Raw genomic sequence first — 16,588 nt, forward strand, 5'->3', positions numbered from 1 at the left:
ATATTTCACATTTATCCATCAGCCTGATAAGCTGGGAAGATGCCTTTAGTTTAATTTTTGTTGTTCCGTATGCCTCCACTACTCCTTTCATCACCAAACAAATGTATGGGAGGTAAATTTTGTTAAGTTCCATTTAAAAACTGAATTTTAATAAATATTGTCTAGTTAAAATAGGTAGTTTTCCAAATCATAAAAAATAATATTGTTTTTAAGCTGCAAAAATACACAGAGTAAAAAAGAAGTACATTTTAGGATTTTTCTGTACAATCATAGTTCCCATTAGAATTAAAGATGGATATGCGACTTCATTTTTAGTATATATACATTGAAGTACTATTCAAGATAGAAGAGAGTAAACCAGGGGTGCCTGGGTGGCTCAATCGGTTAAGTGGCCAACTTCGGCTCAGGTCATGATCTCGCGGTCCGTGAGTTCGAGCCCCGCGTCGGTCTCTGTGCTGACAGCTCAGAGCCTGGAGCCTGTTTCAGATTCTGTGTCTCCCTCTCTCTGACCCTCCCCTGTTCATGCTCTGTCTCTCCCTGTCTCAAAAATAAATAAAACGTTAAAAGAAAGAAAGAAAGAAAGAAAGAAAGAAAGAAAGAAAGAAAGAAAGAAAGAAAAAAAAAGAGAATAAACCATGACTTTGAAAAACTAAGTGATAGTCAAAAGATGATAGTATTCAACTAACAGTTGAATAGGCAATGAGGAAAATAGAACCACCATAGCTTGGATTTTCTTTTTGAAATACCTAGAAATTAATCTGTTTATTATAAAAATCACAGAGTATATTAAAGCTAACTTTCTATAAACTGACTTACAACAGCAGAATGGCTTGGAATATATTTAACAAAAAGTATTGAAAAACGTATTTTTAATCTTTGTATTGGATTCTGACTGTTGCATTACCTTTAGAAGCTGCTTGATCAGAACAATGGTAAAGATAAAGCTAGCCATTAATATTTGAAATATGTGAATATCAAAACAATATTCTACAGTTTAATGGTTTGAAGCAAATTGTTGAACTTATATTACTTTCATTAGTATTTTCATATGGTTTGAAAGAATGATGGTCATCATTGAAATATTACAGTATATAAATGAAGAGGCTTCATTTTAAAGAGTGATACTCTGGAAGGATGATCAGAAAAATCTTAAGTTCCAGTCTAGGAAGCATGGTTTCAAAATCTTTAATGTCACCTTGCAATTACAGATTTTGTAACCCATTTTCTGTTGAGGGATCTTATAACTTTTGTAGACAGCCAAAAATAGGATGAGGTCATTCTGGAGGAAGAAGTTACACCTTGCAGTTGGTTCAGGCCTTTTTATTTTCTCCCCCTTTTGGTGGTCAGAAGAGATATTCTTGACTCTGGAACCTTGAGTTCTGGACTTCTGATAAATGCTCACTATAACCCAAGTATGGTGATTATAAGCATTTTGGGGGATGGATATTAGTACACACACCCTCTATTTCTGCCCAAGTTCAGAACCATTTGAGAGAGAAATGTAGGAATCAGACAGATGATCATCAGAATGTGGCTTTGTTACTGAGTAAAGCTACATTAAAGGACATGGTATAGATTTGAGCCAAGTGAGTTCTCTAAAATTGACTTTGAGAATTAAATGTACTGATCCGGTCATAAGCAGAGCTGGATCAACCCAAACCTTCCACATTAACCCATAAAGTCTAGTTCTGTTGGTGTTGGCTAAAGAACAAATAAGGATGCACCCTTTCTGCAGACAGACTAATCCAACAAGAGAAGGGGGCCAGGCCAAGCATACCTGGTTCCTTCTTTTAAACCTGAAGATCAGGGACCCCTGGGTGGCTCAGTCAATTAGGCGTCCAACTCTTGATTTCAGCTCAGGTCATGATCTCACAATTTGTGAGATTGAGCCCCACATCGAGCTTTGTGCTGACAGTGCAGAGCCTGCTTGGGATTCTCTGTTTCTCCCTCTCTCAACCCCTCCCTCTCTCTCTCTCTCAAAATAAATAAATAAACTTTAAACCTGAAAATCAGATAACTCACTTCTGGGAAAAGGCCAGAAATTTGGTGGAAATTCTTCTACTTGGAAACACAAGGAGGGAAGAGAAATGAACCTGTCTTCCTAATATCTAGCTATTAAAACCCAAGTCAGTGTCACATTAATTTAAAAACATGTGACAACTAGCTGTATCTTCTTTCCTTTGTCAATTAAGAACCTATAGCATTTTACTTTATATGTAGAAGTCACTTAACTTACATTTATTAATGCATAGATGAATTTCATTTATTAAGTTACCTAGTAAAGTATAAATTAATATTTATAATTTAATATATACCTAATATAAATAATGTATGGGGTATACCTAAATACTTTATGAGGAGATATAAATTTAGTTCATTTATCTATAAAATTAAAAGAGAAGAAAATAGAGATAACATAATAGAGATAACATATATATATATATATATGTTATCTCTATTTTCTTCATATATATATATCTATTTTATATATATATATATAAATACACACACACACACACATATATGTATATATTTTCTATCTCTCTCTCTCTATCTCCAGGATACTAGAATTAAAATGTGTTTCTATATTTCATATACTGAGCTTCCATATAAACTCATTTCACAAGGTGTTTCATGGCTAAAAACATCTTTAGTTCAAAACATTTTGAGTTCAAACTTCTGCCTTCGGTAATGAGCACTAGGTTTTTGGACAAATCTTCCTTTTAATACGAACTAGAAAAGTTAGACAAAATACCGATACCTTGCTTGAAGACATTGGAGAGTTAATTGGGTACATAATGAGTGCTTGTTAGTATTGAGTAGTACTTTTTTTTTTTTTTAATGTTTATTTTTAAGAGAGAGAGAGTGAGGGAAGGGCAGAGAGGTGGGAGGACAGAGGATCTGAAGCAGGCTTTGAGCTGAGAGCAGAAAGCCTGATGCAGGGCTCGAACTCACAAACTGTGAGATCATGACCTGAGCCAAAGTCATACACTTAACCAGTTGAGCCATCCAGGTGCCCCAGTACTGAGTAGTACTTTTGATAGACTCATGGCCTAAGGGAAAAAAGTAGCAGTTCAAGGTCTGCCAAAGATGGGGATATTGGTAAACACCCTAGATTCCTAGGAGTAACAGTCATCCAGATGTTTTGCAAAGCAGAAGTTAACAGAATTACAAGGAAAAATAGATCTACAACCATAGATGCAGATCTATCTATCTATATATATATAAATTAAAGATATAGAACATCTTAACAATATAACAGACTTAACTTCATATATATGACTTAACTGTCATATACAGAAGTGAATCTAATAATCTCAGAATATAAAATACCAAGCACACCAGGAATTTTTACAAAAATCAATCATATAGTGGAATAAGAAAACATATTTCAACAAATTTCACAAGACTTAACTCATACAGAGTTTTTTTTCAGACCCCATGACATTAAACTAGAAAATAATAGCAAAAATTATAATTGGAATATCCATATTTTGGAAAGATAAAAAAATTATACTTCTAAGTAACTGATGAATCAAAGAAGATCAAAGATCTTAATGGTCATAAGAAAATATTTTGAAAGGATTTATAACAAAAATACTATAATAAAAATTGCAGTTTATAAAAATCATTATTATAAGCATATTTATAGACAATTTATATAAGTTGGCATTAGGCAAGAGGAAGGCACAAATTTAATGATATCAGTAACCATTTTGAAAAATGACAAAATGACATTAAGATAAACCCAAAGAATACAGAGAAAGGAGAGAGCAGAAATTAACAATAATGAAACAAACAATAAAGATTAACTTGGCCAAAAATGTGTTTTTGAAAACACTAGTAAAATTGATAAACAACTTGTGAGACTGATCAAGAATACAAGAGACAGAAATAGTTAACATCAAGAACAAAAATGGAGACATTACTACAGATCCTACAAACATTGAAAATTTTGTAAGAAAACAGAAACAATTTCATGCCAATAAATTTGGTAATTGAGATTAGGTTAACAAATTCCTGGAAAAAGACGTATGTATTACCAAAAGTGACACAACTTCTTGTTAGGAAGTCTTATATAGAAATTATTAAATAGTCTTGACTATTGAAGAAATTGAATCAGTAATTAAAAACCCTCTCAAAGGTCACTCTAGATTCATAGGTTTTCACTATCCAATTCTATTAAGCCCATCTAGAGAACAGACAAGGAGGGAACATTCTCCAACTTGTTTTATGAGGCCGCCATACATTTGATACTAAAACCTAACCAGGACATTATGGCAAAGGATAGTAACAGCTCAATCTTATTCCAATGTAGATGCAAAAGTCTTAAATGAAATATTAGCAAAATGAACCCAGAAACTTTAAATCGGATAATGTATCATGACCAACTTCTGTTTATTGCTTCAATTTAAGGGTGCAATAACAGTAAAAAGTGGTCAATGTAATTTTTATAGGATAAAAGATCATTTTAAAAGATACATATACATCACTTGATAGAATTCAGGGTACATGTTTTTTTTTAAAATGCAAACTAGAAACAAAAGGGAAATTCTTTAATTTAATGAAGAATAACTACAAAAAACCTACAACCAACATGCCTAATGATGAAATGTTGAAGGATTTCCTTATGAGATTAGGAACAAGACAAGATTGCCTGTTATTACCACTTCTATTTATTACTGTACTAGAGGTCCTAGCTAGTTCAATGAGGCAAGAAAAAGAAATAAAAGGCACTAAAGTAAAACTCAATGCTAGTGGATATGATTATGTTCATAGAAATTTAAATAAATCTACAGATAAATTATAAAGTAAATTTAACAGTTTTAATGAAATCAAGGTCAAGAAAATCAATTGTATTTTTTCTATATAAACAGCTCAAATATGAAATTTTATATACGATATTATTTTCAGTAGCATCAAAGAATAGTTAATACTTAGGAATAAATGTAACAAAAATGTGTAAGACTTTTAGGGAGGAAAATGTAAACTCTGGAAAGATATACCTTGTTCATCATTGGAATCAATATCATCAAATGTCACATCTCACATAGATCTGAACATCTCTAAATTCAGTGTAATCATAGTATAAATTCCAACAAATTATTTTTTTGGGGGGGGCACAGTATTTGACCAAAGCTTATTCTAACATTTATATAGAAAAGCAAAGGGCCAAGAATAGTTAGGACACTCTTGGAATAGAAAAATAAAATGGTAGGGTTTATTAACTATAGTGTACTAAGACTTTTAATAAGTTAAAGTAATTTAATTTAATAGTGTAATATTGCCAAATAGATAAATAGACTGACGGAAGCATTCAGAAAGTCATAAGTAGACCCAGGCATATATAGAGACTTGATTTATGAGAAAGGGAGGTACATTTGATTTATGACAGATGGGAAAAAAGAAATTTGTTGTAAAAAATAGTGTGGAGGCAATTAGGTTTCTAAATAGTAATAAAAAAAGGAACCTTGAACTTACTGATACCATGTACAAAAATCATTTCCAGTGAATTGACTATACAGATGTGAAAGGCAAAACCAAAGATTACGCAGATAATATAGTAAAATATTTTCATGACTTTGAGGTATGCAAAGATTATAAAAAATAGGACCAAAAGTGCACATCATAAATGAAAAAATGAATTTTGCTACATTAAAATTAAGAATATGTGTTCATTAGAATATATCTTAAGAGGGTTAAAAAACAAGCCACTGAATGGAAGAAGGTATTTGCAGCCTGCATAACCTGTGTAAGATTTTTAGAAAAATCTTACAAACTTCTAAGAAAAATCAGAACAGTCTATAAAAAAAATGGGGAAGATACTGGAAAGGAGGGAGGGTGCTATAGTATAGGGTTCTGGACTGTTAGGAATATTCAGTTATTTAACCTGGGTATCAGTTTTACAAGTAATCACTTTATAATATTCATTAAGCTAGACGTTTATGTTTTATACATTTTCAAATATGTACTATACAATTGAGTTAAAGACATGGTATCATTATGGCCCTAGGCCAAGATAGTTTGAAACATCTATCTCAGAACAGGGGTAGTCTTGCCTAGTGAGGCTGATTTCATAACACATAAATAATATTTCACCCTTGTGCACTATTTCTTTGGCTCTATACTCTATTAAACAGGCATGGCAGAATCTATTGGACTCTTCAGAAGAGAAAACTGAAAACTGAGGCTCTTGGAGGTTAAATAGCTTATCTAAATCAACATTGCTAACAATGGCAGAAGTGGGACTAGAGCTTCCCCCACCCCGTACCCCAAATCAAAGTTAAAACAATGGGACAATCCACACTCATTAGGATGGCTGTTATCCCCAAAATGCAAAATAATAAGTGTTGGTGAGGATATTTAGAAGTTGGAACCCTCATGCATTGCTATCTCAGAATGTGAAGTGATGTGGCTGCTATGGAAAACAATTGGTAATTGACCAGAAAGTTAAATATAGAATTGCTGTATGACCCAGCAATTTCACTCCTCAGTATAAACCCAAAAGAATTGAAAACAAGTACACAAACAGATGCTTGTGCAGCAATATTTATAGCAACATTATTCACAATAGCCAAAAGGTGGAAACAACTTAGGTGTTCACCAACAGATGAATGGATAACACCATGTGATATATACATACAATGGAATATTATTCAAATAGTCTATATAAAAGAATAAAATTGTGACTCATGCTACAACATGGACAAACCTTGAAAGCATGCTAATTAAATAAGCCAGACACAAAAGGACAAGTATAGTATGATTTCACTTATATAAGGTATCTAGAAAATATCTAGACAAATTCATAGAGACAGTAGAATAGAGGTTACCAGGGAATGGGAGGAGGAGGAAATGGGGATTTCATGTTTAAGGGCAAGGAGTTTCTGTTTGGGATGAAAACATTTGGAACTATATCGCGGTGATGGTTACACAACCATTGTGAATGTATTTAATGCACTGATTTGTACACTTAAAAATGATAAAACTAGTAACTTCCATGTTATATATCTTTTACCACAATAGAAAAAAAAATTAAATACAGGAAAAATATTATGATGAGCTTCATTTACCTTTGTTCCCCAAACTAGGAAGCTGAGTTTATTTTGGGGTCTCAGGGGCCCTGATCTTACTCTAGGACAATCTTGGAAGGTGGGTGTAGTTTAAGTTTTCAAGGCTAATTCCCTACCAGTCTTGTAATGCTCACATTCCAGAGATCCTCCGTGGTCAGCAATAAGTTGGCATTGACAGGCCACCCAATTCTACTTCAAGTAGAAATTAGACAAATACATGTTTTATGTCTATGTGATGGATATGTGAGGTTGTGCACACCTAGCCTCAGAGATGAGAAGTGAGGGTATAAGTGTGAGGTATTTTTCCTTGGTATCTACAAATTAGCTATTTTTGTACATCAAGAGTAAGCTAGAGTAAAGGTAGAACTAAACTTTTCACATTTTTTTGGTGCTTTAACACAAAATCTTTAGATAGATATATATAGGCTATAAATGTACTTCCCAGAGATCTTCTTCTTGCTAAAAATGATCAAATTGTATTATTTAATATCATTGCAAAGAACATTTCAAAAATAATCTTTGATGTTCAGCTAGTGTGGAATCTTCCAAGAGATATTAATGGAGATTTTAAGGCATATAATCCATTGTGTTTCCCTGTTATGCTTTAAAATATCCCACAGCACTTGCTTTAGGGAAATAAAGTGTTTCTTTCAATGTAATTTCATATGCTTTTTTTAGTTCATACTGAACTTTTTTCCTCAGAAAAAGTTTCATTTTAGCTTTTTCTACCTCTATTAAAAAGTTTAGGTTTGTGGATGTATAATTTTTTTCTACTTTCTAGGTTATTTTACACTTCATAGTTTTGAAAAACTGAGTATAATCATTGTATCCATTGGTTTTAAAATTGAGATTCACACAGAGAAATGGCCATATAATACAGTAGCTAGGAGCACTGATTCTGGAGTTGGTGCACATGGATTTGAATCTGAGCTCTGCCATTTACTGGCTGTGTAACTGCGTGCAAGACATTTGACCCCCATATGCTTTAGTGTATTCATGTGTAAAATGAAGCATCTACTGTATAGAATTGTTCTGAGAAGTAAATGAGTTAATATTTGCAAAGCAATTGGAATAGTGGTGAGCACACAGAAAACACTAAATGTTACATAGGTTAAATAAAATAGTATAGCTACCCCTGGACTTCGTGTTCTTATTTTATTTTATTTTTTTCATCTGCGGAATGGAGATCTTTAACTCAAACAGATATGTGGATGTTATTGTAATGTCAGTAGTAACTATTGCTCAGAAATTCTTCAAAAGGAAGTTGGTAGAAGTTATTGTTTACTCTGAAAATTATCAATATAATCAGGATGTATTTTCAGTAGAAGAATAACTCTCAACCAATATAAAGTAGTGGGTTTTGGTCAAACACCTTATTTTCTTTTGCACCTCTGCCTTAGATAGGAAGGGAGTCTTTTCATGACAGAAGACATCAGATTAATCATCATGATTCCACTAACTCTTGACATAATAATTAATCCATATAAATTACCCAAGTGATATTAAGAAAATAATTTATATAATCTGTGATGTGAGAAATCAATTGTTTCATTATTCATCACCCATTGTGCAATTTTGATTTAATTTGGTTTGTTGTATTATTTTACTGCTCTATTAACTTAATGATTTGAGCAATTATTTATAGTTTGTGGTACTAGGTAATAGATTTAGAGGATATTATTAGATAATTCATGATAAAGTGATGTTTATGAATATTATAGAGAATTCTTCCATTTTAATTTGAATGCTGTATGCAACTTGATCATAATGAATTCATATTCTTCTATAAAATTCATATAATACAACTATAAGTGTAATTTTCTGTTGACATAGAGGTATAGTAATTATCAACATTATTTAATGTAGAATAGGTAGCTAATTGTACTCTTGGCTGTCAGTTTCTTTGTGTATCTCTGGAAGTGTGATACCGTTGCTGTTCTAAAGTCAAGTGAAAAAAATAAATGAGTTGATGCTCTACCATTGTTTATTTTTTCAAAAATTTCAAACCTCCTTCTATTGCTGACTATAGTTTTGGAAATTCCTCATAGATGTCTTTGTCCTGACTTTATACCATGTCCTTCTCATCATTACCAAGACTTATACTTTTAGTAGCTATGTTTATGTGCATTTGCTCATGTGGATTTCCTTGTGGATTTCCATTTTTCTCTAGATATATAGATTGGAGTGGCCTAATGCTAATCAAAGTTTTTCCAGAGAGAAACAAATTATACAGGTGCACATTCTTGTTTACAATTCCTTATTCTCAAATCTCTGAAAACTAAAAAGGAAGAGTAACCTTTTTATTGGCAAATCTGACCTGACCTGAATTGACATGAAGTTATTTATTGTTTTCATCCTGTTTATTGTAAGTATGCATACATTTAAATACAGAAATATTAATGATTGATTTCAGGATGCTGCCCCAAGCCCCCATGGAGATATTATATCATATATAGTATATACACTATATTGTTCTAAAATCTGGATAATTCACATATTTTCAAATACGTTTGGCTGCAAGGATTGCATGTAACCTGTAATCATGATTGTTTTTGGTGTTCTGTTACCGTAAGAACTATGTGGTCTAGGAATATAAATTTTATAGTTATGAATTTTAATCTTTAATTTTTCTCTTAGATTACCTTAGTCCTAATATATTGATGAAATGTTTTTAAATTATAACTAGTGGTTCCAACATCCTTGAAACAAACAATTATTAGTAATGTGGCTAGCCAAATTCTCATATCACATACTTTTAAGAAATATTTGACTGGTCTCACACATTATTTATAGAGATTAACAATGAATTCCAAATTAATATGAGCCATGCAAATAGTTTCCTAGCATGTGAGTATAATGGCCCTCTATGGGATGTCTTAGGACACTGAGATCGTCATATATTGCATCTATGGGCAGCTCTTTAGGTAAGGCTTTTTGAGCACCTTCCCACCTCCCCACCTCAGTCTGGGAGAGGGCATTTTTTATGTTGAATGCATTGTTGTTATAGTATTGTTTTTCATGTAGGATATATAAAGTATTAACCAAGAACACTTTAGTGAGACATGTTCATATTAACTTGTTTGTGAAAGTATAACTTTTTACCTGTCATTTATAGGTATTTATTACCAGGAAGTACACAATTCTTCATGAGAACACCAACCTACACCTTGAAATACAGTTCACCTGGAATGACTCGCTCCAATGTTTTGTTTACGTCCCGATATGGCCATTTGTGAAACAGAAAGGAAGATCACCATGGATTATGCATAATAGCAATTCATTTTTTCCCTCCAATTTAAACATGCAAAGAAAGTGACCATTAAGTGCTGTTTTATGTATATATGACATATATGTGTGAAAATATATACACATGTGCACTCAAATAATACATATATATTTATTATAATATATGAAAGAAGAATTAGCAGAAAACTGGATATAAGACTTAACCTTTCTGGAAATGTAATAAACCATGCTAAAATTGTTTACACAAATATGTGAATGTCTAGAATTTGCTAGGTTTATAATTAATACGTTCCTACTAGAAATGTTATTTTTGCTGCAGAATATATAAAACAGAATTGATCTTGAAGATCCCATTTCAGTGTTAAATTATTTTCTAGACAACACATCTTTTGACTTGAAAAAGCATTAATAGTATAATACCTTATTAATTCTCTTATATATAGTAGCCATTTAAAATGAAAAAGCTAGAAGCCTGGTGTTGCTTGATGATAGGATTAAATATAAAACGGGTTTATCATTATTACAGCACACTGCAAACTACTATAAAAATCCCAACCTGAAATTCCCAACATTTTTATTTCTCCATATGAAAATTTAGCTACTTGTGATGATGTACATTTTCAGTAAGGATCTAGTAAGATCATATAATGATCTAAAATAGAAGACAATCCAGTGGGTTAAAGTAAACAAAACATAAACTAGCTTTCATTTTTTATGTTTCATTGGGAGTCACATAAAGGAACAGAAAATGACGGTAATAACAAAATCTTTCCATCTGATTTTTTGTATCTCATATCACTTTTATTTGGAAAGTATATCTCCAATGGGTACATATGGTTAAATACAATTTCTTCTGTTCTTCAGAAGTAGAAGAGTTGACATTTCAAACTCATTTTGGAGTTATAGGGTAATGTGTCACACTTACAAGTCTCTCAATGTTGAGACCAACTAACATTGCAAAGTCTAATAAAGAGTTTCACATTGTACCATAGAAAATAATCTAAATTATTGCAAATGGAAGATTTGGATTACTAAATATTATTAGTCATGGATGTACCCTTGAGAATTTTCAAAAATCAAAATAGAGTATGAAGTTTTCTTCATGTGTAAAGTTATTCTGCATGAATGTCTTAGCAGTTTACTTCCTTTTCTTGCTTACAGTTTCAAAAACGATGGGTGAGCATTCAGTTTTCCATAAAAATATCAACACAGCAGTATCATTGACATGGAAGTCCTTAGAAATTGTGATATTCATCTTTTAGAAGTTTGTTTAAACTTCTCCCAACAGTCTTATTTTCTCACAGATGCTAATTATTGGCAAAATGTAGGAAAGTTTTACCTTTTACTATCCTAGAAACTGTTTTCAGTAAATCAAGAAATGGCCCCAAAGCAGGAGAACTTGAGAGGCAAACTGTCCGGTTTTAATTTACAAATTGGATAATTAGCAACCTGAAGTTGTAAGTTAGATACATTTTGCTTTTAGAGCCATATTCTGAGGCTGTGATAGGCTAAAATAGGTTTTTCCTTAAATTATCGCTACTTGATTCTTTATGACTACCTAACATCCATATTCCAATAGATACTTTTCCTTGCTAGATGCATCCCAAAGAAGAATTTGTTATTATCTTTGTGGAAAAAGAGGATGAGGATGTCAGGATAAGGGAAGTTACATTTTAACTCTGAGTATTTGTGACTCCACTTTGTGAATTACTAAATTCATTGCAGATTTCTTAGAATTAATAATGTAAAAATTGGGATATTACAAAATCATTTTAAGAGTGATCAGCAAGTGGGTCTTTTCATGAAGTATTTTTTTAAATCATCTTTCTTTCAAATTCATGATTTCTCCATGAATGAGACATAATTTCAAGTGTCTGGTATATGATATCAACCCAGTTTGTTGGTCACTCATTTGCATTAATTTAAATCAAAATGGTTATTTCTTATGCTAGAGTGGGTGCTTTGGAACTTCTGTCCTTAGTGAAAGAAGACAAATTTTTATTTAAAACAAAAAAGAAGAATGTTTAACATGGGGATGAACCCTCTCCCCCTAGAAAACACATACATACACACACACACACACACACACACACACACACACACAATTTAAAAACCAAAAATAAGTTAAAATGTGTGAAACTACCCAATGAACAAATTTCACTTCTCTAGCTACTTAGAGCTGGCTTTTTTTGAACACCAGAATTTTATTGCTCACATTTGCATATTTATACTGATCTAGTTTGATGTGATAAAGTTGTGAATAAAAGCCATGTGCTCATTATTTATATATGCTACCTGGTATGCTGTAGACCATGGTTGCTGTAGTGCTTATTCCCTAATGAGAAACTAAGAAGAGAAGATACACTAGTAAACCATGAAAGTCTCTAGAGGCCACGGAAATGTTTTAGAGGTATAAAATATTCCTTAGTTTTTATTATAAATTTTTTATTCATAGGGTTAAAACATATTAATATAAGTGATAGTACGGGTCTGATTCTCTCTCTCTCTTTTCCAGGAGAGAAAATAACTTTATTTGAAAAACTCCAGAAGTTATTCAATATTCACAGGAGTTTTTAATAGGGAATTTGGGTTACTTAAGTTGAAAGTGTATTTTCATTCTGTTAGAGAAAACATATCTCTACTCATTCTGTTAATCTTAAGATCAGAATGCTTTCCAGAACCGTATATGATTGCAATGATTTCCAGAATTATATAAAAAGCAATCTTTATTTTAAATCATCTATGAATATGGTATGAGATTACAGATTTGTTTTCACTTTAATTATCAAGCATCGTAATTAATTAGCATTTGCTTTATGTAATCCAACTATTGTGATTCATATTTTTATTTATTTTTATTAGCAACAAATTTTATTTTACTAGCATTTCATTTACCTTGTGTGTATGAAAATGAAGCTATAACAGGATCAAATATGGAAATAACCTCTGCCAGATGCAAAGACTTATACATATTTTTTCCATATGTCTAAATTAGGTCTAACTACACAAAAATTGCCTACTAATTTCTCCTCCCTAAAACTAAAATGAGCCAAACTCAGACAAAAACAAACAAACAAACACTCAATTTTCTTTTCATGTAGTATTTACAAACAACTAGATGATAGTGGCTTGTAGACATCAAGGATTTCATCCTAATTCTCTTTTTAATTTGGAAAGCATATGATTATAGAATTTCAAGTTGGAAGTTATCTAACTTGAAATTTCACATTGTAATATAAATTAATCCAAGTGCTTTTGTCTTTAGCATGTCAAAGCCATTATGTAAAATTCTTTTAAAATCTAAACATACACATTATTTGACCTTTTCAGTGTAACAAAAATTGATAGTTGCATAAACTCTATTATTTCTAGGTTTCTGTAAAGCACTGATTCATTTTTAAAAGGGTATTCTTTAAAAATAATAGCAAATACCTCGAGAAGAGTGACAGAAAATACCTTCCTTTTCTTTTCTGTAATGCTAACTTACATTTCAAATCTTAGCTTACCTAGTTTTAAGGGCTAAGCAATAAAAAGTGTAACTTCAAATAGTTGTGTTGCTGTGACTTAATTTTTGAAAATTGGCTTTGCTCTTTAAATTGAGAAATTTATGTTTTCAAGTTCTGAATTAGTTATCTAAATATTTTGGGTTAATAGTACTTACAAATAAATTAAAAAATTGGAAATATATTCATGATGAAAATTTTATTTCTTACACTGCTTTTTATTTCTTCCTTTTTTCTTTGCTTCTCCCCATCTTCTTCACTTTAAGCTCCTTTTGAAGTTTTGACCTTTGCGTGGAGAAGGTCAAGAAAAGATATCTGCTGCCTTTTAAATACTGGTTTTCCTTGTATTTTATGGTGGTGTATTTTTGCCTCGGCAACAGTAAAACTTAGATAAAATGTGTTTAGATCAAGTTCTATTCATCTGCTATTTTTAAGAACCAAGTTTCTACGCCTAGAAAGCATTGATTGTCTAGACCATTTGAACCAAGATGTATGGATACAAAGAATAACCTTGCAACCAAAAAGTAGTATATTAAAACTTATTGCACTCTTTGAGATTGTTGCCCTTTTTTGGTGATTTTTCACCATGTCATAAATGGGTGTATGGTATATTGAAAGAAAATGATTCGGGTAACACATTTTGTATTAACTGGGCTGTATTATCTAAGAAGGGCTACATAAAACTTTTATTTTATCCATCCCTACTAACTTGAAAACTGTTGGTAAAATCATTATTCAACAGACTAATATTTTTTAAATAAGTAAGAAGGCTTACTTTACAAAAGTAATCAGATAATGCTCTTATTTCTCTTTCAAAGGCTAACTAACAATGGCAGTTCTTGGTCCTGAACTGGTTGGTTCATCCAGTTAATACTGGACACGCTACAATATCGAATATTAATAGATTTGCTGAAGATTCTGGGTTTCAAGAATAGCTTGAAAGCAATACATTTTGCTACCATGAATCATGACTCAAATTATCCCCCATGTGCTTTACTACCTGTGTATGAATGCAAATGTTGTTACAGAAAATATGCTTGAAATGTCAACACAATGTGCAATTACTATTGCATTGTCATGCTTTAGCATGTGATATCTGTATGGTGAAGTTATTTCAATTACTATAATAAAAAATGTTTAACATAAGAAAGCTACAACATGTCATCAAATGGTTATTTCTGTTTTACACATACACACCGTGTTTTTAGTAGTGGAGGAGACTGGTCAATTAAGCTTTCAGGTGATGAAATATATTTTCACAGTAATTTTCTTCTGCTGTGTAGACAGCAGTAGCACTATGGGGATAACTTTACCTTCTATTAAAGTCAGGTCGAGTAAACAAAATTGGTGTCAGTTCTTTTCTTAGTTAGCTGAAAGGCAAACCTTTCTAAAATTTAGAAATGATATTTTCATATGTCTCTAGTATCATTCCTTATAACAAAGTATTACTAATCTGAATAGAATTATATTAGCATCTTAGTTATGAAGTTTATTTTTCTTAAGACTTTATCATTTTGTCATCGTTAAAACATCATACTAAGCCTCAGTAAGAAGCATATCCTAGTCTCATCACCATTCATACCATTGTTCTTTAAAGGTGATTATACAGAAAGAAGTTTAGAATATTTTTTCCTTTAAAGAAAGGAAGCACTTCGGTTAAAAATCCTGTCACATGATAGGAACTTGAATGCATGAATGCCTTCGTTTTTGGAATTGACGATAATATGGTATAAATATTGACTTAAAAATGGTTTTAAAAATTATAAATTATTTTTATAATGTTAAAGTATTCCATGAATGCCTTAAAAGTTAATTTTTTGACTTTTTTTTTTCAGTGACAGGTAAAGATGAGGCTAGTGTGGGTAGTTTGGTATCTCCTTATTTTATCAAATAATTTGTAAGCTATATGTATAAATTCAATTAAATGACTAGACATCTTTTTAAATTATAAAATAAATCCTGAAATAATTTCAAGTGTAGAAAACTTCATACAGTGCCGTAAAACTAAAATAACACAGCTATTTTGCAGAGAGGAAGATAATAGATCTTTAAATTAATTTGGAGAGAGTTATCCCTTCATGATTATTCATGTATGTATAGAATATGGTGACAACAATGCCTATCACCATGATCCTGTAGGTTTGTAAAACATTGGGTGTAAAATTTGGGTTGTGTTTCTCTACTTTCAGGACCTGAGTCCTTAGTATCTTAAGATATGTTGAGAATTTTCAGCAAGAGATGAGAACGTACATCAGTTTCTAAACTAATTTTACTATGGTACCTTTCATTGAAATTCATTTCCCAGCACTAATCTTCTGTTGACCAAACTTTGGAAAACAAAAAACTAAACCATTCATTTATTAATAAAGTAATCAAGGTATTTACTTAATCATTTATCAAATATGCACTGGTGGTATAATTATGAACACTGATAAATCTAGTGCAGGAATTAACTTGAACCTGTCAGTTGAGAAAGTTTTGGTCATTTCCGGAGGAATCTTTGAAGCAGGGTTTCAACAGGGATGGCTTGATCCAAGAATGATGGTCACAGGTAAATTACCTTAATAGTAAACCTGAGCTGTATTAGACATTTGCAACACAATTGTGATATGCAAAGTGATATAAAATGCTTAAGAATTTAGTCAGAATGAGGTCCGAGCTTTTAGAAAAAGATATTAATGATTTCTTGGGTCTAACATGATAAAAGTTTGTCTCTAATGAGATTCTCTTGTCACCCATCAGCAGATAAGAGCTTTGTACGTAACA

The 16,588-nt window shown here is 31.6% G+C and overlaps 1 protein-coding gene across 6 annotated transcripts in view; it reads left to right on the forward strand.

The window, feature by feature from the left end:
- TTLL7 (tubulin tyrosine ligase like 7) overlaps positions 1-14,979 on the forward strand; it is a 145,839-nt gene extending 130,860 nt beyond the window's left edge. For 4 of the 6 annotated variants that reach the window (XM_058716817.1, XM_058716820.1, XM_058716819.1 and 1 more), the window contains exon 21: positions 10,189-14,979. In XM_058716817.1, coding sequence (XP_058572800.1) covers positions 10,189-10,309 — 121 coding nt within the window. In that variant the 3' untranslated portion in view covers positions 10,310-14,979. Of the gene's footprint in view, positions 1-9,243; positions 9,439-10,188 lie in introns of all 6 variants that reach the window. The other 2 variants (XR_009258008.1, XR_009258009.1) reach the window with 2 other exon arrangements.
- Positions 14,980-16,588: the final 1,609 nt, after the last annotated feature.

This window comes from Neofelis nebulosa, chromosome 2, assembly GCF_028018385.1.
Source record: "Neofelis nebulosa isolate mNeoNeb1 chromosome 2, mNeoNeb1.pri, whole genome shotgun sequence".
NCBI classification, from domain to species: Eukaryota; Metazoa; Chordata; class Mammalia; order Carnivora; family Felidae; genus Neofelis; species Neofelis nebulosa.